General features: G+C 49.2%; 1 protein-coding gene across 2 annotated transcripts; it reads right to left on the reverse strand.

Annotated features, from left to right (window-relative positions):
- Window positions 1-897: 897 nt before the first annotated feature.
- si:dkey-34e4.1 (carboxyl-terminal PDZ ligand of neuronal nitric oxide synthase protein) lies at window positions 898-23590 on the reverse strand. 2 transcript variants are annotated; one of them, XM_029169392.3, is made up of 11 exons: window positions 23075-23589; window positions 21961-22032; window positions 13037-13129; window positions 12898-12956; window positions 11946-12054; window positions 11457-11598; window positions 11203-11372; window positions 9455-9616; window positions 8758-8929; window positions 8122-8416; window positions 898-2492 (listed from the first exon to the last, which is right to left on the reverse strand). In XM_029169392.3, the coding sequence occupies exons 1-11, from the start codon at window positions 23177-23179 to the stop codon at window positions 1934-1936; spliced, it is 1938 nt and encodes a 645-aa protein (XP_029025225.1). In that variant the 5' UTR covers window positions 23180-23589; the 3' UTR covers window positions 898-1933. The 2 variants fall into 2 exon arrangements, with proteins under 2 accessions (XP_029025225.1, XP_029025227.1); XM_029169394.3 differs by lacking the exon at window positions 898-2492 and adding an exon at window positions 4927-5156 and having other exon boundaries at window positions 23075-23590.
- Between the last annotated feature and the right edge of the window lie 520 nt (window positions 23591-24110).

Below are 24110 nucleotides of genomic sequence, written 5' to 3' on the forward strand. Positions count from 1 at the left end.
CACGGCTCCCGTCTATACAGAGATTAACGGCTTCCCGGCAGCACTGACGGACACATGAGGGGCCGAGGCCGTCTAACTTTAAGCAACTTAAAGCCAAGCAGCCGAGGTTAGCAGCAGGCCTCAAGCTGAGCTGCAGCTCTCAGCAGGTACAGTACATTTGACTGATCGCAGATCAAACGCAGTCTGGTATTGAACAGGCTCAGATGGAGGTGAGTCCTCAGGAGAGAGAGGGAGAGAGAGGGAGAGAGAGAGAGAGAGAGAGAGAGAGAGAGCAGGAGAAGTGGCTTTGGCTCTGCTTACCCAAGGAAGCATCCTGCATTATTGATTAGTCAGCTGGGGGATTCCAGATTTTCTCTCTCTCTCTCTCTCTCACACACACACACACACACACACACACACACACACACACACACACACACACACACACACACACACACACACACACACACACACACACACACACACACACACACACACACACACACACACTTCACCTGTGAAGTGTGTGTGTTCATCCATCTGCCTCTGTTCTCATCACTGCATCCACTGAGGACCTGGGTCTGACGCCCTTCGTAGACTCGGGGCAGACAAAAGCAAAGCATGTGTGCATGTAGGGAAAACGAGCGAATGTGAAAGCAAGGAGAGATAATTAATGCAGAGAAAAAGGGCAGCGAGCAGGTGAAGGCGGCGACATTTCTACTTTAAATGGGCCGTGGACACCTTGTTAGTCCAGCTACTGTATGATCCGCTTGTTATGCAGCATAAAAAGAAGTTGGCCGTCACCAGCAGGCGAAACCCACAGCGTGTGGAGAACCCTTCAAACACAAAGAAATCATGTCACGCTCTTTTGCCTACAGTGAAAACTCTCTAGATAAAAAAAAAATAACTAAGGGCAAGTTCTTCTTCTACTATACTTTATTATGCATTTCACTTCCTGTGAATTTGCTGCCACGTGATGTTGGGAAAAGCCTCACTTCAGGCCGTCTGCAGGCGTTTCACAGCTGCACCGTGACCCCCCCCCTCTTCTCATACCTCGGCTGCTTTCTCGCTCTCTCGCCTGCATTTATCAATTATACCTGCTTACAGGTTATTATTAAGAATGCCTTTATTATTATATTACTATGCTACGTTGTTTCAACATAGGTATGTTTTTTTGTTTAAATTTTATTCAATCTGCTGTTAGTTCTTCCTAACATCATCCTTTTCCGGTACTGAAGTTACTACTGCACATATTAAGTAGTAGAAAAAACTGCCTTAACTTGATTTTGACACCTTGTTACGAGCATAAAACCCTCTATATTATTTCACAAAACCTTTCTGCACCTCTTAGTTCTGACAAAACCAAAATACAAGTAGGACGAAACGCTCTAAAGCCGTCGACTCTGATCACACGAGGACGTGTGCACTAAAACTAAACCTACACTCGTTTCTAGCCTCTGTCCCTTTAATGACTTTACTTGTTCCTTTCTTTCCCCCCCGTCGCTTCCCAGAAGACAAGGCTCCTCCCAACATCATGCAGAAAACAGCACTTCCACAACCGTCCGCGACACAACAAAGCGCTATCATATAAAATTAGGATTTGATGACGACTACTAGCAAAAATAAAACGTGTTCCCTCATTGGCTCTGAACTCTACAATAAATGTCTAAGTTTGACAGTGCATCAGTTGCTACATGGACTCTGCTCAACATTCTAGACACTAACAAGTGAACCCGAGCATTCATTTCATTACAAAAATACTAAATATGTCTATCGGCTAATAATTTATACAATATTATTTTTCATCAACTATGTCTAAACTGTGTCACAAGTGGCCGGAAAAATTAAAGGTCCCGAAATGGAGCCCAGTGCAAACATAGGAGGGTCTGACGGTAAGTATTGCATTTATAGTTAATTGGAAAGCACAGGGAGAGGCCTCCGGGGGACCATCAGCTCAGGCCTGACTCCACTGGGGGACATTAGTGTCTTCTTGGCCGCTCTCCAGCAGCTCATCCTCAGAGAAGCTGATGTGAAGACAGGTATCGTTCACGGGGGACGAGAAGGGCAGCGGGTGGTCGCACATGTCCGGCAGCGGAAGGACGAGCGGCTCCGGGGGCGAGAGCGCGGCCTCGCCTCGGTCCTCCAGCGGACTGGCGCGGCCGCTGGAGGCCGTCAGGAACGTCCCGCGGTCCCCGAAGGGGTCGTCGTCGTCGTCGCGCAGCGGCGACAGCAGCAGCGACTTGGTCTCGGAGCGCACGCCCGAGTCCTCGCTGGCCGAGCACGAGCTGCTCTCGCCGTTGCTGAGCGAGTGGAAGTCGGCGGAGGACACGGAGCCGGGGGTGACGTCCGGGAAGGAGAGGCTGCTGCTGCGGCTGGGCGCCGCCTCGGGGCCCGCCGGGTCCCCGGGCGTGGCCGGCGCCAGGGCGTCGGAGCCCGGGGACAGGGTCCTGCTGGCGCGCTTGCGGTTCAGGGACGGTGGAGGAGGATCCAGTCGGGGAATCATGTGTTTGCACCTGCAGATAAAGAGAAGGGGGAGCGTTTAGAACAGCATGAGAAACATCCATGGATTTCATTACTCTAACGGTTGTCTGCACCAAGAAGAGAGTAAAAGAGAATGAGCCTCCAGCCAGTTTTCCTCTTCATCAGTCACATTATACCCCATTAACCTGAACACACTAATGTAAGCTGCGCTGCTACACAAAACACGAACTCCCGCTTTCCCTCTGGCTCCCTGTTGTTTCCGCTGTCTGAGGACTTATCAACATCCCACAGCTCCACGGCAGAGAAAGCAAGGGGACGGGGAAAGAAAGAGACAAAGAAAAGCAAAGTGCTGCAGGCGCTTCCCTCCTCAAACACACACACACACACACACACACACACACACACACACACACACACACACACACACACACACACACACACACACACACACACACACACACACACACGTCAGAAATAGCATCCAAGATAGAAGCACAACAAAGCCCCGATGAGCCACACACACACACACACACACACACACACACACACACACACACACACACACACACACACACACACACACACACACACACACACACACACACACACACACACACACACACACACACACACACACACAGTCATTGTCCTGGAAAATGGATCCTAACAAACCTGCTAACAAGCCCAGAATCCTTCACATGACTATAGCTGCTAATTTCGTCTTTGAGCCTGTGGTCTCAGCAGTGAGGCCTAGGTGAGGTTCTATGAGGACCGGTGACGCAGCATCTCACCAGCACGTGCTGCGTCTTCAGAGATGCGGCTCCACAGGCAGAACCTCCACCATCATCTGTGAACCCGATTATTAAAGGGAGCGTTTTGCTCCTGTGTTTGTTGCGTTTGTGAGCGGTGGAGGTGGATTTGAATGGGGATCAAGCAGCGCTCCGTCCACCTCCCTGCCCTCATTATCATAACCGTGACTCAGCACCGGTCCTTTCTGTCACAGTGATTCCCCTCTGCGCCTCGCTGCTCTATCTCCCGCTCGCGTGTTGCTTCTTTTCCATTTGGCTCCTTCTCCTTTTATTACTTCGCCCCTGTCTCTCCATTCATCTCGCTCCGTCCGGCCGACCGCCCATGAATTTCAATTCCGCAGCTTCTTTCCTTTTAGTCTTTTTTTTCTCCCCTTCCTGTCTATTATATTTGAACACAGTAATTCATTCATATAATAATTTGTGGCACTATATAGTGAGGACCAAACTGTGATTTTAAGTTGCTTACATGCAGAACTTTTAAATCTCCTGCCAGAGTTAATTCCACTCTTATACCTTTCAGCCGGATGTTTCTCAAAAAGCCGCGGACTGGAATTTTGCTCCTCTTCTTCGGGATTTGTCAAATCCAGAGCACGTTATTACACTGAATGTGCAGCCTAAGCTGTTCCAAGCATAAACATAAGCTCTGTGGATCATTAGGAGCTTGTTGAAGTCGGACCAATCGCAGCAGCTTACACGCGAGGCATTAACGTTTAGGAAAAAATATCTGAACACTTAAATCCTACAATAGCGTTCGTGCTGCTGCTTCTTACGGAACCACTGCGCTTCAAAACTTGCAGAGACTTGCACTTAAATCAAACGTGACACTGTAGAAGCTGCTTTTAAAGCTAGATTGCTCATTAAACTATCATCCTTTTTTGAACCTTTTTTAATCTTTTGTTCATGCTGGTCTGGTAATTTCCAGCTTATTTCATTGAAATTAGGTTTGTGAGTTTGTAGCATATAATAAATTTAATATTAAATAATAAAATTATACATTATTTTTTATTATTAAATAAAGTAATCATCAGGTAAATTTATTGGGTGATTTATCCGTTTTCGATCTAGTCTTTTTATAGTAGAAATCTGCTGATAATGTGTGAGTGTCTGATGATGGGGTTTTTACATTGGGAATGTGGTGAGTTCACGCACTAGGACTGGATAAGGCAAAACATGCACGTGACAGTAACACACATTCACATAGAAATAGAACCCAAACACAGGCAGTGAAGGACAGGAGCGCTGAGGTGTTACTCTACTCCCATGCTGCCTCCGCTTTGACACTTTAATGTAACAGTTCAGGCTGAACCTCCACTGAGAAAATACCAGATCTTGACAAGAACATTTCTCCTCTGTCTACGCGAAAGAGTCAAAACGAGCGCTCCATTCCAGCGCGAGCAGCCGTAGCGTGCATGAAACATGTGGGACTCGCTGATTATCTTAATGCTAATGTGGTTACGAAGCAGCAGATCCACACCCCCGAGTAAATGGAGGCTATTATACAGTCATTAGCGGAGAAATCGCTGGTGAGACCCGCCCACGCGTCAGCTCGCGCCCACGCCGCTCATCCGACACATGCTAGTGCCATGCTAGTGCCACAGACACGCGTTCATGCATGTTGTCATGAGTCATACTCACATAGAGGGAGGAGAAGGGGCAGAGAGGAGGAGAGGAGGAGGAGGAGGAGGAGGAGGAGAGGAGGAAGGGGCAGTGGCAGAGAGCTCCCCAGGCTCCCAGGGAGAGGCAGGCTGGTGCGGCAGACGATGAGAGGGACAGAGATGGGGACAGGATGGTACTGGGGGGGTGGATGTTTGCTGGCTCGAGCAGACGGAGAGGAAAATGAGGCATGGTTAGAGGAGGAAGAGGAAGAGCAGGAGCGGGTCCTCGCACCTGTACCAGAAAAGAGGCGACAGTTAGACTGAGGCAAAGGCCGCGGCGGTGGTTTGGGCTCATTCAAGTCTCTGCCTGAAAACAACACACTTAATAGCATTTAACTCCAAAATCCAGATAAGTGACAGATCTGAAGGCAAAACATTTAGATTCATCCCCTTCACTTCACAAACTTGGTCCTATTGCAAAACCTACTTAAAGCGACTAGATGCCAACATCAACCTTTACTATCCTTTGATGCTTGATCTGGTCAAGATGCGGATGCTGATTTAATAGCATCGTATATCAAACAGTATCTATATATAGATGTGAAGTATAAATCTAACTGTATCTTGCCTTTGGAATATTACTAATAGTAGAATGTGACTCATTAGTTAGTAAGAACATGCACCGCTAATAGAAAACATTCATGTGATGCGTGTGCTGCAGAGACTCGGTGATGTTATGCTTGTTAAATGCTAAATATGACTAAATATAGAGAGCAGAGCATCAGAGGTGTTTTAGATGTCTACAGGAACCCCCCACGGCGTCGACGGCACACGTGACTCATTAGCTCCGTGCGCTCATTGACTCCGCTGCTCAGTAAAACAGGAAGCAGGGAATCCAGTAGGAGAAATACCAAGAACCAGTTGGAGCTCTGACCATCAACCAGTGGAGGAGACAGACAGACAGACAGACAGACAGACAGACAGACAGACAGACAGACAGACAGACAGACAGACAGGTTCAACTTTTAAGAGGGGTTTTTGTAAAAGCATCTCGATGTCGAGGATGTAAAAGCATCTGAGCGTGCGTGGGATGTCTGTGTGGAGTCTTTAAGCATGTAGGTGGATGAACGGAAGAAGTCTGCAGAGCGTCTGCCAAACTTCCAAATTAAAGCAGCTCAACTTTATTGGTGGGAGATGAGAGACCCCCCCCCCCTCCCCAACGTTGGAGCCGAGAGGCTTCCAGCTCAGCCCGACGTCAAACCACCAACCCTCGTTCCTCGCAGCGCATCCAGCTGACAGAACCCATTGAGCCCAGCGCCTGTAAACGCTAGCCATTACGGCCGCCATCGCATCGCACAATCGAATTACCGAGCGACGAGGCTGGTGATGAAGAGGAAGAACGCGCAAGCAAAACATGTACGGAGCGGAAGGGAAGATCAGCAGATAGGCCCGGAATGGGATTATGCAACATGCGATACTGTCGGAGAGAGCGAGCGGCGTCTGCCACGCCGCAGGAAAACATGACTCACTGAGCATAATGGTCGGAAGCTCATATAGTAAACGGCTCCACACGTTTGTTCTGGCATCCTACGGGTTCGCTGCCCACTTTGTATTCATGGTTCCCAGAGGATGAATCTGAGAGTATCCAATGGTATTTATAACATTATTATACATTAGTATGGCTCAAATGTAGTTGATGATGGCTCAAAACGCTGTTATAGTTACTTTCGTTCACACAGTTGCCCAACACTGAGCCGCTGCCTCCTGCTTTAAGGGTGTTTTGGTTTTCCTGGTCGTTGTATAAAGCGTGACTCACTGCATGGCCGCCTATAGTGTTCAACATACAGTACTGTCCCACTCGCGGCTCCGACAGCGCCGGCGTGATTTAAAGCCGAAGCGCTGCTAATAAGGTGAGGCGAGCGCATTCCATCACTCCGGCCGAGCAGGAGCCGGAGGGAAGGTCAGCCGAGGGGAAATAGACAGGACGACGGAGGAGCATCTGTCGGTGGGCAGAGCCTGAAGTCAGGCTGCAAACACTGAAAACACAAGCAAATGGATGTAATAATATCTGCAGCCCGCTGCACCGTGAGTAACAAAGAGGTCTGATGTCGAAGCACCACTTTCCATTTCGTCATGTTATCCTGCATGGAAACGCATGATCAGTGTGAGCCTTGTTTGTGCAGCCCCACCTGACTTTTCATTATACTTATGCTGCATTTGTGCACACGACCGTCATTACGTCTTTTCATAAAGAGGAGAGGATGCAAACAAGATGGAGGGAGGTCCAGGGAAAAGGCGTTCGATGCCCCGGCGGCGTGTTTTACAGCAACCGCGTCAAAAGGTCCTGAGACAAAGAGGAGACGGTGCGTTGGGACGAAGGAGAACAGCGGTGAGGATGCAAAGACGGCGGCGCTTACATAATTACAAACACAGGGAAAACACCCACACGCTCGCTCCCAGAAATGAATGCACACTGACAAACGCACACATACACACGGACCATCAAGGAGTCATTTCATCAACGCGATCTTTTCAGGTTAAGTTCATTACGACTGAGCTGCTGTTGTTTTCATGTTTTCTTGCTATCGGCCGGCGTTTGATGGCTTTACGCAGATTAAAAGCTCATTAAAACTAATTACATGCTCTATACTCTATACCATCCAGGCCTTGTGTGTGTTCAGCCATCAAGTACTGTAAAGAAAAGGCCAGAAATAGAATCTCAAACATCCCTGACAAGCGGAGCACATTCATCACACGTTTTTCCGACGCAAATTGCTCCATTCACTGTCTCGGCTGCCTCCAAATGGAGGAAGCGCGAGGGGGAAAACACCACAGCGGATTTAAAGTCGACGGACTCCCGTTCTCTCGTCTTCTCGGATTCCCACTTCCCAACCGGAACCCTGAACGCCTCCTTTGTGCGCCTCGCCTCCAGCCGCCCCCCCCCCCCCCCCCCCCCCCGCGCGCTGTAATCCCCTGATTACAGGCACAATTTCATTAGCTGGAGGCCGTTTCTGCTGAGGCGCGCTGTTCTCCGCTAATAACGCTAAAAGCGACAGGCTGCGCGTGTCGCCGCGTAGCCTGGCAACCTCGAACCCAAACTGACCGGCGCCACATTAACGCTGTGTTTGCACGTCAAGGAAGGAGCTGGACAATGTTCAGTTTGGCCTTAAATAGCAAAGAACGTGGCCGCTGCAGCTTCAACCTGCCTGGTTTGTGATATAATAGTTCACCCCACTGTCACGATGCGTGTGTCTTACTTTTCATCCACGCTGGCCGCGTTTCTCAGCGTGAACGGGACGACCTCGCCGCAGGAGCTCCCGGCGCCGCCCGCCGACCCGTCGGCCCGTCCGAACGGGTCCAGGTCCCCGTTGGCCGGCGCCTCCAGGTTGAGCAGGTTGAGGTAGGCCTCGGCGCGGTCCAGCTGCGAGCTCTGGCTCTGCCACAGGGACGTGGAGGTGATGAGCTGCTCCAGGGCCTGGCTGTAGTGGTTCTTCAGGTTCAGAGACAGGGACTTTGCCGACGTGGGAACTGGGCTGCACGGCAGCGGCGCGCCTGGAACGCACGGCACAGAAGGCAAAACACTACAAGAGCCAGTAGATGAGGTGAAGCTACCCACAAGCTGAGTTGGTGATTTTTGTTTCCATTGATTGCTGTAATGTCACATTAGTACACTTCAACTTGAACAATTAGTCAATTAGGATCAAACCAGAGCAGATTATAATCAGAGCTTTGTGTGTAACAGTGTAAACTTGACGAAGGGCACATTTCAAATCATAAACCACTTCATGCAATTTAATTTTTGCCACTTTGCTTCATGATCACATACTGCAAAGCTAATTCCCTTTAATACATTTGCACAACACTGAACCCGCTGCTCAGCGACAGGCACTCACTGTGTCTGTTGGCCGCTTTCGGGGAGCGAGCCTCCAGCTCCTTCAGCTGCTGCACGAGCAGGGCCAGGTGCTGCAGCAGGTCCCGGTTCTGGAGCAGCAGCTGGTGCACGCGGGCCTGCGCCTCCATACGAGCGGCGGCCTCCGCTGCCATCTGATCCTTCAGCAGCTGCACCTGCAGTAGCAAGGCGTCACATTCAAGTTTTATTTATGCACAGATCACACTGAAACTCAGTGTCACTAATGATGGAAAGCTGTTCATTATCATGAAAGAAGCTGTTTTCATTAGATCGATGAAAATACTTAAGTAAAACGCATTTAAGTTGCAGACACTGTGTTAAACGAAAGGCTTTATTCATCTCCAACCGTTACAAGATGCTTTGATTCACTGCTGCACAGATGTTCTATTGCTGTGCTTGTGCTGCCCTCTTGTGGCTGATCAATCTGGGTTCCGAGGACTATAACATGAAACAAAGGCTGAACATCCCTGGAAGTTAATATGGTTGTGTATGTAAAGGACTGTCATATGACCTACACTCTGCCCTGTCCTTGAACGCACCAAACCCAATGATGGTTGATGCCATGCTGTTTTGTCTTGTGTTTTTCCCTGATTGCTGTGCCACCACTATCACATTTGCTTTAATTTGGTTTGACTCGGGCTCTGATTGTCATAATGCATCGCTGTCCGTCTGCTTCTCACCTGAGCGATGGCCACCTGCGTGTGCTGCTGCTGCTGCTGCAGCTGCTGCTGGAGGAGCTGGAGGTAGTGCTGCGACGCCAGCGGGGTGAGAGCCGAGGAGCAAGGGCTGCTGGGAGTGACACCCTGTGATGTCACGGTGAAGAGGGACCTCTGGTTTAAGTCCTAAGGGAAAAAAAACATATTGGACTCAATAGATGCCTATTGTTTGTAGATGCCTTTAGGCAGAAAGTATTTAAAAGTCTGACACTGTATCATCAACAGTATCATCCAAAATAACGTTCTACATTGTGGATGTAATTCCACCAATCTGCCACCAGGGGGCGGAGTGGCTCACTCGATGGTCAACAAGATAACAGATGATTTTGAAAAATGCAATGTTTGTGCTTAGCGTCATAAATTCCACACTAAGTTTTAGGAGGGCTCCGTTTCTGGCATTTAAAAAGTGGCGTTAAAACAATGAATGTGTTTAAAACGTAACGTGGTAGATGCATGTATGTAAACTCACACTGAATAAAAACAGGGTTAATAGTGAAACGGAGTTGTAAACGTATGGATGTTAAAAAATACAATATTTAAAATGTTCCCATATCCTTCCATCCGTCATCCCATCCAGAGGCGGAGTACGTTCACAACAGGTCAATTTACAGTCAGGTGCTGGTTTTATATCATGGAATTCAACAAAACTGATTTGATATCATTTTCAGAATTAACAGAGTGAGATACACAGATCACCTCAGGCTTCAAGTATTTGTCATTGACATTTCTATAAAGTTAGTCTAATAAGCAGATAAAATCCTCCAGACTTGTTGTTTTTCTATTCTAAGCATCAGATAGTGTGTGAGGTGTTTGTGATGATCTCTAAGCAGCAGAGCATTAAGCATTTAGTGCGGCGTGGGTCTTCTACCCGGTCTCCCTGCGGTTTCCCTGATATTTCATTATTCCTCCCTTTATCTCCTTCATGCCGTCTCCCTTTCCTCCTCGCTCGCTCTTCTCCCTTATCTCCTTAGAGCAGATGCTCGTGAACCCCTCATGGGATTAGGTTGGTGTTTCTCCGATATCAAAGGGAACAGAGTGGGTTTTTGGGATTAGGTGTCCCTCTTTCCCAGCCAGCACACATTTCCAGGTTCCCCGCTCCAACTCTCTCTCTCTCTCTCTCTCTCGCTCTCTCAGCATGATAACAGCTGTGTCTAACACACTTGCTCTGGTGACAAATCCAAAGGAACATGACACACTCGAGCTTTTACGTTTGCATCCTTTGAACCTGTCACTCTCTAAATTGTAGCGGAGAAAAATTCGGCGTCTTATCTTACTGTGGGATTCAAACACTATACAGTAGACGACCACAGGGGAGCGAGATGTTGTGTTTTGACCGGGTCGTTTCATCCCTGCGTCACCTGTGATCTGTGTCTGGTGGTGCTTCAAACATCATCATGCATCAAAACGCCACTAAGGCCAAAGCAGTGGATCAAGAGAGCAGAGCCTCTGCTGCAGCGGCACAGACACAAAGATACGTGTCATCAGATGCTATTTTAGGGGAACCTTCACAGCCTGCAGCCACTGGGGAAATAACATGTAATATTAGTGTGGTGATTTTCATTAGTTTGACCACAGTGAGTAAATAATTTTCATCTTCCTTTTCCAGTTCGGGAAATTAGTGAATTGACCTTTCCCAGTCCTGGTTGTTGCCTCTACTACAGAACCCCTGCACACTGAACCCGGGTGCTGCGTGTGTGCTCGCAGTGTCTTACTATGACGGTCTGTCCGGGTTTGACCACGTTCAGTTCAGCCAGACTCTGCAGGATCTCACTGACGGCCTTTTCGCACAGCGATGCTCCGGTGGGAGCGTCTTCTCCTTGTCCTCCTCCTCGTCTGCTCTCCTCATCCTCGGCCCCTCCATCGGTTCTGGACGGTGTACAACCTGCGGAGGGATCCGTGCAGTAGTAGGGCATCGCCCACAGAAAAGAATCTGGGGGGTGTCTTTGAATGGAGACGGGACCCTCACCTTTACTGCCGGGCTCCTCCGTGGACTTGTCGCTCTCTCCGTCCGCCCGTCCGTCGGCCTCCTGCTCCGCGTGCTGCAGACTGAGCTTATGGCACACCTCAAAGGCCTGACCCACCGTCCGCACAATGCGCATGGCCTGTGTCTGACAGGAAGAGAGGTAGGGGTCAAAAGGTCAGCGTCTGGGGCAGAACAGAACAGGTGATGTCACTCATCGGCTCCTGCTACTCGACATGACGGGAGAGTAAAACCATTGTTGACAACAGGTTCTGTGGTGGTGCTGCTCTGGAGTGCATGTGTTCTGTATTCTGTGAGGGGCTGAGGAGGAGGATATTAACTAAGCCACCGGAAATTGAGGCAGAGATCAAACTTAAAGCCAAACTCGATTAACCGCGTTGACAAAAATCAGGAAATTAATTGCTGAATGAAAGATAAGAGAGCAGAACGCTGAACACAGTCACAGTAAACAAAGGGCAGCACCGGTCTACGTACCTTCTTTTTCGATTTGAAGACGTTACACCGGAAGGAGTTGCTGGAGCCGTCTCTTGCAATGTAGCTGAAGATCTTCAGGTCCTGGGAGTCGTGAGAGACGTAGAAAATCCTGAAATGCAAATAAGAGAGCCACGTTCTTTCACTGGGTTCTTGTCCAACAATATCCATACAATAACAAATTCCGCGTATGCATGTCTAGTCTAGTTGCAAGCAAACCCGCATGCACACAGTCTGCAGTGACTTGGCAGCGCTGAGGTCTGACCTGCCTCTCCATCTCCATCCACCGCTATAAAACGACTCCACTGGGAACCAGGCAAACAAATTACGCCCATCTACTGTGAGAGTGAGACGCCACAGGGAGAGCTCCATGATTGAACCCACCGCCTCCCTCCATGAGGAGTGGCTTTGCCAAACCCGATCCTCCCACAGATATATACATAATTAACGCACACACACTCACACAGTAGCGTGTCTTACGCGCACACAAAATGGATGTTGGATGTTTAGCTGCATCGTACATTGAAAACTCCATTTCTGAGCCAAAAAACACCGCTCTTATTTTATTCTTCCTCAGCAGCTGACGGATTATTTTGACGCTTTCCGCTCGAATTGCTCCGACTTGGCTGGTGCCGGTGACCGACAGCTTCTCGCGTCTCGCCGCGGCGCCGCTAACAGGACAGGTGACGGGACGTGGAGGCGCTAATGCATTTCCCTCGGTAACGCACGCGGACGTACGGTATCTTGAATTACGCGCTCGACCAGTTACAAGCAGGAGCCATGCATTATTCATCACGCTGGTTCAGAAGTGTGACTGCGTTTACCATATGCCACAGACGGTCGGTCACCTGTGCTTCTGGACGGTGACCAATATGGCCGGGTACAGTGACAGAACCAACCTGTTACAGAGTCCAGACCCGGCACGTTAATAGGACCCCATTCAGATGTTACTCACCTGTATATTGGGTCGTGCATGATTAGCATCCTGTTTTCATCCCATGTCCATTCTTTTCTCTGAGTAAAATCAGGGTAAAGCATGAAATAAGTTCTTGGCGCATTATTACTGACATATTACTGAGTGACTAGTGAGTTACCTTCTGTTTTTTCCTCATCATCACCTTCACTCCGTCCACAGACACAACGATGCTGACCTTCTTCTTCTTGATGTTCTTGGCCTTGAATTCATACTAGAAAATGAGGGGGGGGGGGAGAGTATAAATACATGAAAAGTGTTTGGTTGCAGATGATGTCAAAAGGGTTTAATGGAAGCGGCGTTAAGTGCTCTAACGGCCACACGTCAGGCGCTCGGCACAGTGAACAGTGTGTCCTGACAGGGCTGAGGGCGCGCAGTAAGTGGGAGCAGTCTGTCAGCGTTGAAACACGATCAGCAGCGCAAGTCACAGGTCTGCATCTTTAATAGCAATAACAAAAGCTGCCGAATATTTGCATTTGAGCCAAGTGAAGATAAGTATAACAGGGCTGGAGAACGGACGAGCGGTCGGCAGGATCGTGGCCACTGATTCACTGCAGGCACCAAACGCAGGAGCGACACCAGCTCAATGAAAGCATAAAGCCGGGACGGGCGCTTGTCTGCGCTGTTTGCTGAGTGGTGCACAACAGCTGCGTGTGCACTGAGTGACTAACGCGTTTCCAGCCCATCAGCCGGCCGGGCAGGGCCTGTGCTGAGGAACCGAGCGAGTCCGCGCTGTCGGCTCCAATCACTGTCACGCTGAAACGCCGAGCGGGGTTCAACTCTTTTTAGCAGCAGCCGTCGGAGCCGACGGTCGACTGTCAGGCCTCAGCCGTCGGCGCGAGGTGCAGGTGCTCGCCCCCTTTTTTCAGCGCGGGACCTGGTCTCTCGCCGCGTGCGACCGGTTCATGTTCAGCTGTTTTGGTCTCTGCTGAAGGAAAACAGCCGTCACCCCATCCTTCATCAGAAACGCTCACCTTTGGTAAAACGCCCATGATCCACCTCACCTTTTAACAGCCAGAGACAGAAGCCCCAATTACTCTGACTGCATGTCCCTCAGGTGACGTTTCCAAATTCAGTCTAAAAAGGCTACACACAGAAAAGCTTAATAATGTTTTATATATAAACAATTATTATTTTAGGATAAGACTAGTCCAATAAACCCAACTCTGCTACAGCAACTTTGAATGGCTTCCATCCCAATGAATAAGTAAAGGACGACAGGAAGACAATTAAAATTTTAGGCACCAAATAAATGTCAGCAAGGAGACAAGACAGGGATAAGACTGAAAAAACAGGAGGAACGGAGACGGGAGGGGAGGTGAGAAGACGAGAGGAGATAGAAGAAAAGGGGGTGAGAGCCTGAAGTTACGTAAGGACCTCCTGCAGACGTTGACCTTTTAATCCAACTACACGAGTCTTGAACAGGTATCTGAGCCTTGTGGGCAAACCAGGGAGTGATTCTGGGATAGGTTGGCTCATAGGAGCCAGTGCAGACCCACGTTAATGTGTGTCACAGTCACTTCCACATTTTCATACTTTCCTTCACGCCAATTCCCTGCTCGCGCCTATTTGAAATGCTCCCCCTGCCCTGGATCCATGGTGATTAAGGATTTCGGCCTCTAATTATACAGAACTAAGTCTTGAGAGAGCTGATTAAACAGAGAAAAGGTTTAGAGAGAGCAGAAAACACACCGCCGGGACTGACTGGGTTTCGAGAGGAGGGACGGCTAAACGAGCAGGAGATGAAAGGAGTGAAAAAGCGAAACCAGCTTGGTTTTGCATTTTTCCCAATCTGGGGAACATGAGATGAAGCAAACTGCCCCTTGAGCTGACTGAGACATGATTTACAGGCATCTGATGTTCCTGGCTGATGATGGGTCACAGGTAAAGGACAGCATGGTTTCACAAACCCACCATTACAAATATACATCAGGAAATAATACAGCAACTTAAACAAACTCTATACACACCTGAAATGAGTTGCGGTACGTTTGTGTTGAACATTTACACACACAGCTCCTTCATAATTCACTATTTACAGTAGCCAACATTCTGGGCAAGCAAAATGGGATTTTACAACTTATCCAAAGTATGAAATTTTCATCCTTGCTTAAGTGCAAAGTGCTTTTGAATTATTCAGACTTTTAATGTACTCGCATTGTTGTGGTTTTTCTAGCATCACAAGACTAAAAAACAACTTTTTACAAACCCCTAAACCCCCTCAAGGCCCCGAAACCTCAGAGGATCAGGAGAAAACCTTTGAACATAGCATTAAAATATTTCAGAGCAATTTCAAAATTTGAAACTTTTCTGTTTGAAATATTTAGGAAGCTGGTTTAGGAATAATGCATGAAATATAAAGCGTATGACTAATACATGGGCTGAACAGCATGCAAAGAACATGGGCTTTAAGTTCTGAGGCGCTCCGTCGAAAGATTTGTCTAAAACCTTATCAGAGACAGAGCGACGCTCCGTCCTGAAGCAGGGCGACAGCACTTAGTCTCAGCCTCTCAGCCTGGACGTGTGCAAGCCGTGGTCGTGTACGTGGAGTGAAGAAGGGAGGAAATGGAGAAATCTGAATTTTTGATCCCGGTGTCGTAGATTTCGCCGAGACAAGCTTGTAACATGAACGGAGCAGATAAAGCAAGGTGGTGTTTTGCACTGGATGAAACCTCCAACAGAAGCGGATTCAGGGTGCGCGACCATCTGCTTCCACCGGTTGGAGATTTTGTTAATTGCTGCTATTGTTGACACAATCTGCGGCGCAAATCCAGGAACAAGCAGCTCATCCGTCCGCGGAGCCTCCTGGTTCCTGGGCTTCAGTGCAGCCGACAGCCAAGTGTTCCTGTAAGAACGCTTGGTACAAGCTTGAACGTCTGAAGGCTTTGCGAAGAATAAATTCTGATTGTGAAAATCGGACACCTCACAGTTCTGCGAACGGATGAGCATGAATCTGCCTTTGCAAAGCACATCACAGGCTCAGAGCGCAGGAACACCCCCCCACACACACACACACACACACACTCTTCAGCAATCTTGAAAAGCCCTGGAATGCGGGGTGCATTGTGGGTCACTGATGCTCCCCGTAGAAGCACTGAATCCATACAGGAGTCCACAAAAGGCCCTATATATTGCAGCCTAGCAACAGCTTCATTACAATTCCCGGGATTTGGGGAGTTCCAAGGACTTTCACGGCTTTTTCTCCACTTTGGTTTACAAAGAGACGACTGTTAGGAAGGACTGAGCTGAGAAACTGCCCAACGTATAAGGTGAAAAAAAGACTCTTACACTTGGAAATAAGAGCAGGGGACGAAAATTAAAACCATTAGCGTTTCATTTATTTACGTAATGTCCTACAGCGAGTGCAGCTTTGTGGCCAAACAGGAAGGACGCACTGTCTCAGAGTGAGCTGGCACGTCCCATCGTTAGTCAGCAGGAACGAGCATGAGGCAGCAATTACCTCCAGTCTCCACAGACGACCTTGGCCTAGATCGCAAACGGAGGGAAACGTGTGTTTGTGCACAGACTGAGCTGCTGTAAAAAGCACCGTTCGTGCCTTGATTGATAATAATAAATGTGTCCATATTGTGCTGAAGTAAGAAGGTCAGGGCGAAAAGCTGCCCGTGGTAGGAGAAGGAGGTGCCGGATGAGGCATCTCACACCTTTGGATCCCAGGAGGAACCACCAGGCTCCGGTGCAGGCCCGGACAGGCTCCCCTCGAGTGCCTGCGTCTGCGCGGCGAGAACGGATCCACGCCCGAGTGACTCGCTGACAGGCCCCGTGAAAGGAGAGCAAGTCCCAGAGCGCTGACAGCAGCTACTCAGAGTTAGTCGCACGGCACGGGAAAACAAAGGAGAAAGCTGAGCGGGCGGGGGGGGGGGGGTTCATAACTCGCATGAATCCAAAGTGAGCAGAAGGTACCACAGGAACCAGAGGACGTCCAGCGCGACGGACGGAGCCCAGCAGCCGTCAGAGTTATGGGATTAAGAGGGACGAGCGGTCCCCTCAGCGCAGATCTACAAACACCCCCAATGAGAGAGCCCAGTTCATGCCCATTCTACACAATGGGAACAATTCACCGACATTGATTCAAGATACACGAGCGTTTGTAGACGCACTGTATTGCAGGCGATAGGAGGGAACCGGGGACAGTAAACGGGTCTTAACCCTGTTTCGGAGCGGTCCATGAATCAGGGGCGCCATCTGTGCCCTCGGGTGTAAACACGGCCCAAACAAGCCCTTCACGGAGGCTTTGTGAGGCGCGTGTGAGCTTTCATTCATCCCGTTGGAGAGTGGGTTAAACAGGGGTCTGAGGGAGGGTCAGACAACAGTGAGGTCCGAAAGCAGGAGGTTTCCATCCATCTGTACGTGCTCACCCACTTATTAAAGGAATATGAAGTTCCATCTAAGAGAAACCTGCATTGGTTTATTTGAATATACAGTACATAGCAGATAATTCAGCCTTTCCAGTCGGTGGTCCTCACTGAGGCTGTAATGACACAGCTGATTAAAATCAAACAGCTGCAATAAATTGAGTGTATTATCAAAGGATAATCTGGAAAACGCAGCCTGCAGCTCAATAACAGCATGACTGTATCTCTGTGATGTTCCCCACAGGCAGGTCCCACCGAGATGAGTCATGTCAACATTCCTATTTCTAATGAAACATTTCAACGCATCAAGACGAGTCTGAATGTCTGCATTTTAGCTGGAGCAACAGAGCCGAGCCGGTACTGGAAATCACACACCAGCACCGTTGGTGTAACTGGTGGTGACCAGTCCAAAGCCAGCATTACACTGAAACCTAACTGGGAGCCCGTTATACAAAATAAGCACATGGCAACATAAAAAGATAGAAACCAGAGTTTGTGAAATTTAGATTCTGCTCCAAAAATATGCTCCAGCGCATATGATTAAAATCCGTTTCCTCTCATTATCCATTCAGGGCTTCTGCCCTGATGGGTTGATGCAAGCGAAGATAACAATGAAAGCAGCAAAACACATTCTCAAACTTTTACTGCAGAGCAGCATGTTATATAAACAGGACTTAACATAATCACACAGCGAAGCTCGGCTCCCTTTGATACGAAAACACATATTTGACTCTTTGTTTAGATTTTAACAACTACTGGGTGTCAGACATTAATGCTGGGACTGACTTTGAGGGGCAGGAACATCGTCCTCTGTGAGATGGAGATGCAGTTAATTTGAGTGACAGTGGCGTCAGCCGAGTCCTTTAGACAGCAGACAACACATCCTCAGCGGTTTCATCACGTCATTTACCCGATTTTAGGAGGACGGAACAACGAACACGCTGTCGCCGGACATGAGCACAAAACACAGTCCCACTGACAAGTCTTCAAAACATTACTGAAACACATGAAAACCCAAGTATTCCTCCCAGTTTAGCCCCAGAGTGGAGCAATGGGCCAGTTTGATCCTCTGGGGACCATGAATGTCTGTACATTCAATTCATATATGAAACAAAAGTACAAAAAACTGCAATAGATGATGAACTCAGCCACTAAAAGACTTGACAACTAATAAAAGGTGAGGCATTCAGGGCATCAGCAGCAATTAAACACAATTCTTCAACGCCTATGAGGAACGGAGGCAGGAGAGAGGTTCAGGACGCAACGAAATCGAGATGGAGGTCGTGAAACAAAGAGGGAATCGTAAAGCGGTGAGAGGTTGAACGATAAGAGCGGGAGAGCGAGGGAGACCTTGAGGCTTTATATGTAGCGCGCTGGAACAAGATGAGAGAAGTGGGATAGACACACACACACACACACACAGACACACACACACACACACACACACACACACACACACACACACACACACACACACACACACACACACACACACACACACACACACACACACACACACACACACACACACAGGAAATCACATTTAGAAGTAGGGCAGCCTATCAGGCAGCTCAAAAGCCTCCAGCACTTTCCTCAATCATTATCCAGCGAATGATAGCATAATACAATAGCGCCTGTTTATCTGCCTACTCATGCTAAGAAGGAAAGAAAGCTCGAGGGAGAGAAGCACAACTTAGAAAACTGACACCTTTACACAGGAAGGGGGAGGATGAGTCAAGGATCTGGTGAAATGTAGCTTTTAAATCATGTTTCGCATAAATGACAGACTGACTGAAATCGTTACAGAGAAAGATGAACCGAGGTAATTAGTAGTAGTTAGAGTACTAGTAGTACTACTAGTAGTAGAAAACTGGCCATCACCAGTCCTGTGAGTGTTGTTGGGTCTCCTGCCAGGCAGAAGTAGAGCAGTGAGAGTGTGTGTGTGTGTGTGTGTGTGTGTGTGTGTGTGTGTGTGTGTGGTGCTGATTCATCGCTGTAGTCGCCTCAGACGCTGAAGCCTTCCATCAGAATATAAACCTACTGTTGTGAATGTAAATGCCCAGTACAGTGCAGAGCGCTGGGCCAGGTTTGCGTGTGGACAGTGGCAAACGCGGCTCCAGGCTCCGCGTGGGCTGGCGGGGCTCGCTTTGCATGCGCACAAGGACAGCCGAGTGTGTACGACTTGACTAATTGTCGAACTGAGAGACATGGCGTCGCCTCGGGGCGAGTGATGAGGTCAGAAGCCTGTGCGATTCTGTATGCATGCGACAGGAACCACTCACCACCTGCCTGTTAATCCATGTGAGCAAAGACCTGCTGTCTCTTTAGTGTATTTAACCACCCACACACCCAAAAAAAAAAACCAACACGGATGCTGTGCACTTCCACTGCGCATCGTTGTGCTTTGAGGAAGCGATCGACCTCATCCAAAGGGGCATTTTATTCTGAAACTGCCATTTAAGAGTAAGACTGAACCCCCTCCTTTTCCCCGGGGTTTGACTAAACAAAGGGTAAATGCTGAGGCTGCGTCTAATCCAGGACACATATAGGTCACCTACTATGCTCCGCTACATCTGCCGTCGGGCTAACGTGAATACAAAGTGAAAACAATGCAGCCCATTATGTGTCATGCCTCCCTAATCACAGCTTGGGCCACATTAACCAGTGAAGGTGCACAAAGACCAGTGGTGTTCACTGCTGTCTCACCCTGGACTTAAGCCCTGCTCTCCATATCAGCACCTGATGTTACAGAACTTTTGTTGGGTCCAAAGCCAAACTTGGGCTGTAGTCTGAATTGCACAGGTGTGTGATCACGTTACTGTAAATCCTGAACCAAGGGGCCGCTGGTTCAGCGTATGAGTGGGTGACAGGTGGTCGTGTGAGCAAGAAGAGAAACAAGATCAGCGTCCAAAGTAAAAGTAAAGGAGTGCAACCTTTGATGCTCACTCTAAAAAGGTCCGAAGTGCATGTTTTCTCACTCCATCCCTCTCGGCAGCCAAACATCTGAGTCACGACGGTCCACTGAGCTCAGACTCCGTGGACTCTTAAACGACGGGAACCAGAGGGCACGTGAGGTTTACTTCTTTGTCACAAAGTGAAGAGAAAGTGATGTCCCCCACGTAATGTTCCAGAGAAACACTGGGACAAATGCAGGGAAAATGGAGCCTTGGGATTTTCCGGGGAGACTTTTGGCAGCCTCGGGAAGGAGGCAGCATCCTGACGGACATGTGAGGGAGGCTTAAAATCCCATTAGAGCCGATCAAAATTCAAAGCAAAGCATGCGTAGCCTGCCCTCAGCCTGAAAATCTATTCCTGTCAGCACTGAGTAGATAGCCAGAGATGGGCTAAATGGAGACAGGGCTATTTCGGTAGGAGGAGAGTGAGGGGATGGGAGGAAAACAACAGCGGAGGTTGGAAACGAGGGAATCGCCTGGAGAGAGAGCGAGCGAGCGAGAGAGCGAGAGAGAGAGGCCCCCGTAAGTACGGCCTGTTTGTTTCTCCAAGGGCGTTCCAGTGCACAGACTCTCTGAAGCAGCGGGCTGTGGCCCACGACGCCGGCCTTTTGTCCGTCGGCCTCGTTAATCAGCGGAGGAGCTCGTTAGAACGCAGGCGGGACCTCCCATTATGAGCGCGGGCGCGCACGCATCCGCGGGCGCGTGCGGGCGCACCAGCACGCCTCCCGGCTCCTTTCTATGCCACCGCTCACCCCGAATGGAGCGCAGTCGGACCAGTCGGACATAATGGGGGAGGCTTCGACACAGAGGCCGCGCTGAAAAGTCCCACGGGACACAAAATGACGTCCTTTCGCTTTGTGGCGTGTGTGGAGCTGCTCTGCGCCGACTGAGCAGCGGGATCGCGGCTCCTCGCGTTGTCTGCCATGGACCGGGACCAGGTCTCTGAGTCCATCAGTCCATTTGCTCACTCCCTTTAATCACACTCGACTCCGCAGAGTCTCCTGCCTGAAGGGCGGCGCTTTTAAATTAAAGACAAGGCCGCTGCTTTTTGTGCGGCGGACGCGAGAGGGAGTCAGGAAGGCCAGTCAATACTCACCCACACAAAGCTAATTACTTCTGACTTGGAAAGCGCTGCTAAACGCCCTCCGACGCGCTCGGCTTTGGACCAGGAGGGGCTGCCCCGAAAAACAAGCAGCTGGCGCCGGCGCCGAGCCTTTACTTTGGCGGGAGCCCGAAAACCGGAGGCGGCAGAAACAGCAGGTGCATCGGTTCTAAAAGTTCAAACCTCCTCATACGATCAAACGGGTCGCGACCTCATGGGTCTCTGTCCAAGGTCAGCTTCTCACGGATGAGGAGCCTCACAATCACACCATCACTGATTATTTGGAGCCTGACTGTGATGAGGCAACTCACTTCCAAGCTTCACACTGCAGCAATAATAAAGAACAGACTGAGGTTCAGCCGTCGTGTCCACGCACACCGTGCCCTTCAGCTCACAAACACATTCACAAAGGTCAATCTACTACCCAGTAACCAATCCTGCTCCCTTTTATTGTGACGGGACTCTGCTATTGTAAAAACACTTCCTGTCTTCCATCAGGAGGGCAATCACAGGCCTGAGGACAAGTGTGTGTGTGTGTGTGTGTGTGTGTGTGTGTGTGTGTGTGTGTGTGTGTGTGTGTGTGTGTGTGTGTGTGTGTGTGTGCGTGTCACCTTACCCTGATTCTCCTCATGGCTGCCACGATCTCCATGCGACTGTTGGGCTGGGGCACGTCCAGACTCCCCACGTACTGCAGCAGACAATCACACACGAGGAGGAGATCGGAGTCAGAGCTGCAGCGTCACGCTTTCACAGTCACAGCACACAAACGCACACATCAAATCACTTCTGTAACAGACACCTGCATTGATTATGCAGCATGTGTGCCTATAAATAAACAAAGTGGGCACCAACAGTCAATACTCCAAGGAACTAGTGCTACTGATTTAGGGTTTGTTGTATAAAGTATGATTTACAATATTAATTAGCTGCATATATTTAAATTAGCAGCTGTGTAATTAAGAAACTCAAGCTGATTGTTGCTGCCTTTATTTCTACTACTATAAGTTGTTGGTGATATTGTATTTGTGACTATAATCTGTTTGTCAGTGTTATGAGTGTTTCTCTTTCGCTGAAGCAAGTTGTACAATGTTGTACAATCACACAAAGAATGATGCCACGCGTTAATGATGCGATCCTGCTCCCAGCACAGAGCACGCAGCGGAATAAAGACACGGAGGAGGAAGGGGCATCATCATCATCATCACAATGACAAGATATAGAAGATGTGACTGAACATCTGACCTCGTTTTAACCCCGTGCGGCGTAAGTTACTGAATCATTTGAAACGATGATTCTATCGGCAGGAAATATTATGATCATTGATTAACTGTCTGAACACACAACGTGAAACATCTCTGGTTTCAGCGTCTAAAATCTAAGGATGTGTTGTCTGAGTTAATTGAGATTGTTGGTAATGCACTTTACTCTGCACTTTTTAAACCAAGTTTATAAAGACAACCACCAAAATGCGACTGAGACGCAGATTTGGACGGGGTCCAGCCGCAGCCCTGGAGGTTAATAATTCACTGATCTGGGAGCTGCAGCCCGTAATAACTGAGGCGCACTAAACATGAAACAAGTGTTTCTGGCTACACTGCGACTGCGCCATCGAACGACATGTGTGTTTGGGCACATGCTCAAACTTCACGATGAACCGCAGCTCCTGCACCTGCCGCTCCGGCGCCGCGCGACGGGACGCGACGCGACGCGGGGAAATGCCGTGCGTTCACCTTCGCCTGGAAGTGGATCCCGTGCTGATACGCCTCCTCGTTGTGCAGCGGCACCCTGGAGTCCGCCACGTCGTCCACCAGGTTGTACCTGTTCCTTGCGGGCATCGCGGGCTCCGGCTGCGCGGTAAACGCCGTCTAAGAACGCGACACGCAAACGCGGACCGCGTCGGACTCGCTCGAATCCCGCGCGTGCGCGCGGCGCGGCTCCGAGTCTGGGCTCCGCGTGGAAACGCAGTCCATTGTTGCTGTTTCGGCTCCAAGGGTCCCGTCCTCTGTCTCCCTCCCAGATGCCCGCAGCAGCGTACACGACGTCCACGGGGGGGGCAAATCCAGCGTAAAGACGCGGCGCTGCTCTCCGCAGGTGATCCCGTCCGTGTGATCGCCGTGGATGCGTGGGTTTGAATCCCGTCGTGGCGGCGGCAGCCCTGCGCGCGCGTCGCTCCCTCCACAGAGCACAAAGCGAGTGTCTCATTGGAGCAAAGTTCCCAGGCATGATGCAACCCCGAGCTGGGAGGCAATCCAGCAGGGAGGCAGCCCCCCCCCCCTCACCCCTCCTCCCCCTCCCCCGGGGACGAACAGTTGATAGGCAACACGTCCTCCTGGGAACTGAGGGTGGCAGTGATTCTACTGCAAACTGAATCCAAACGACCCAATATGAGCCACACTCCTGCGTTTAGGATGTTGAACTTATTTACATTTAATGTTTTTTGTAACGCTTTTTCAAAACTGGACCAATGGAGTCACAAGCATAACACTCAAATTAAAGTATTATATATAAGTATTAGTATAAGTGCAGGTCTGCAAACGTTCCCACATTGACTTCATATTCTGTTTTATACTGTAGATTGAAAATTGCAAAGGTAAGAATGCATAGTATCATTTAATTATATTAATATCATGGTGACAATGACCAGTCTGAATCACAAATATACACATTAATTTCACATCAAGAGCAGACTGTGAGGTTTTGTGTAAGGGCATAAACATATTATGAAAGTAGTTTTGCAAGAAATCAGTGCCTATATGTAAAAAAATC

Source organism: Betta splendens, chromosome 12, assembly GCF_900634795.4.
Source record: "Betta splendens chromosome 12, fBetSpl5.4, whole genome shotgun sequence".
Lineage (NCBI taxonomy): Eukaryota > Metazoa > Chordata > Actinopteri > Anabantiformes > Osphronemidae > Betta > Betta splendens.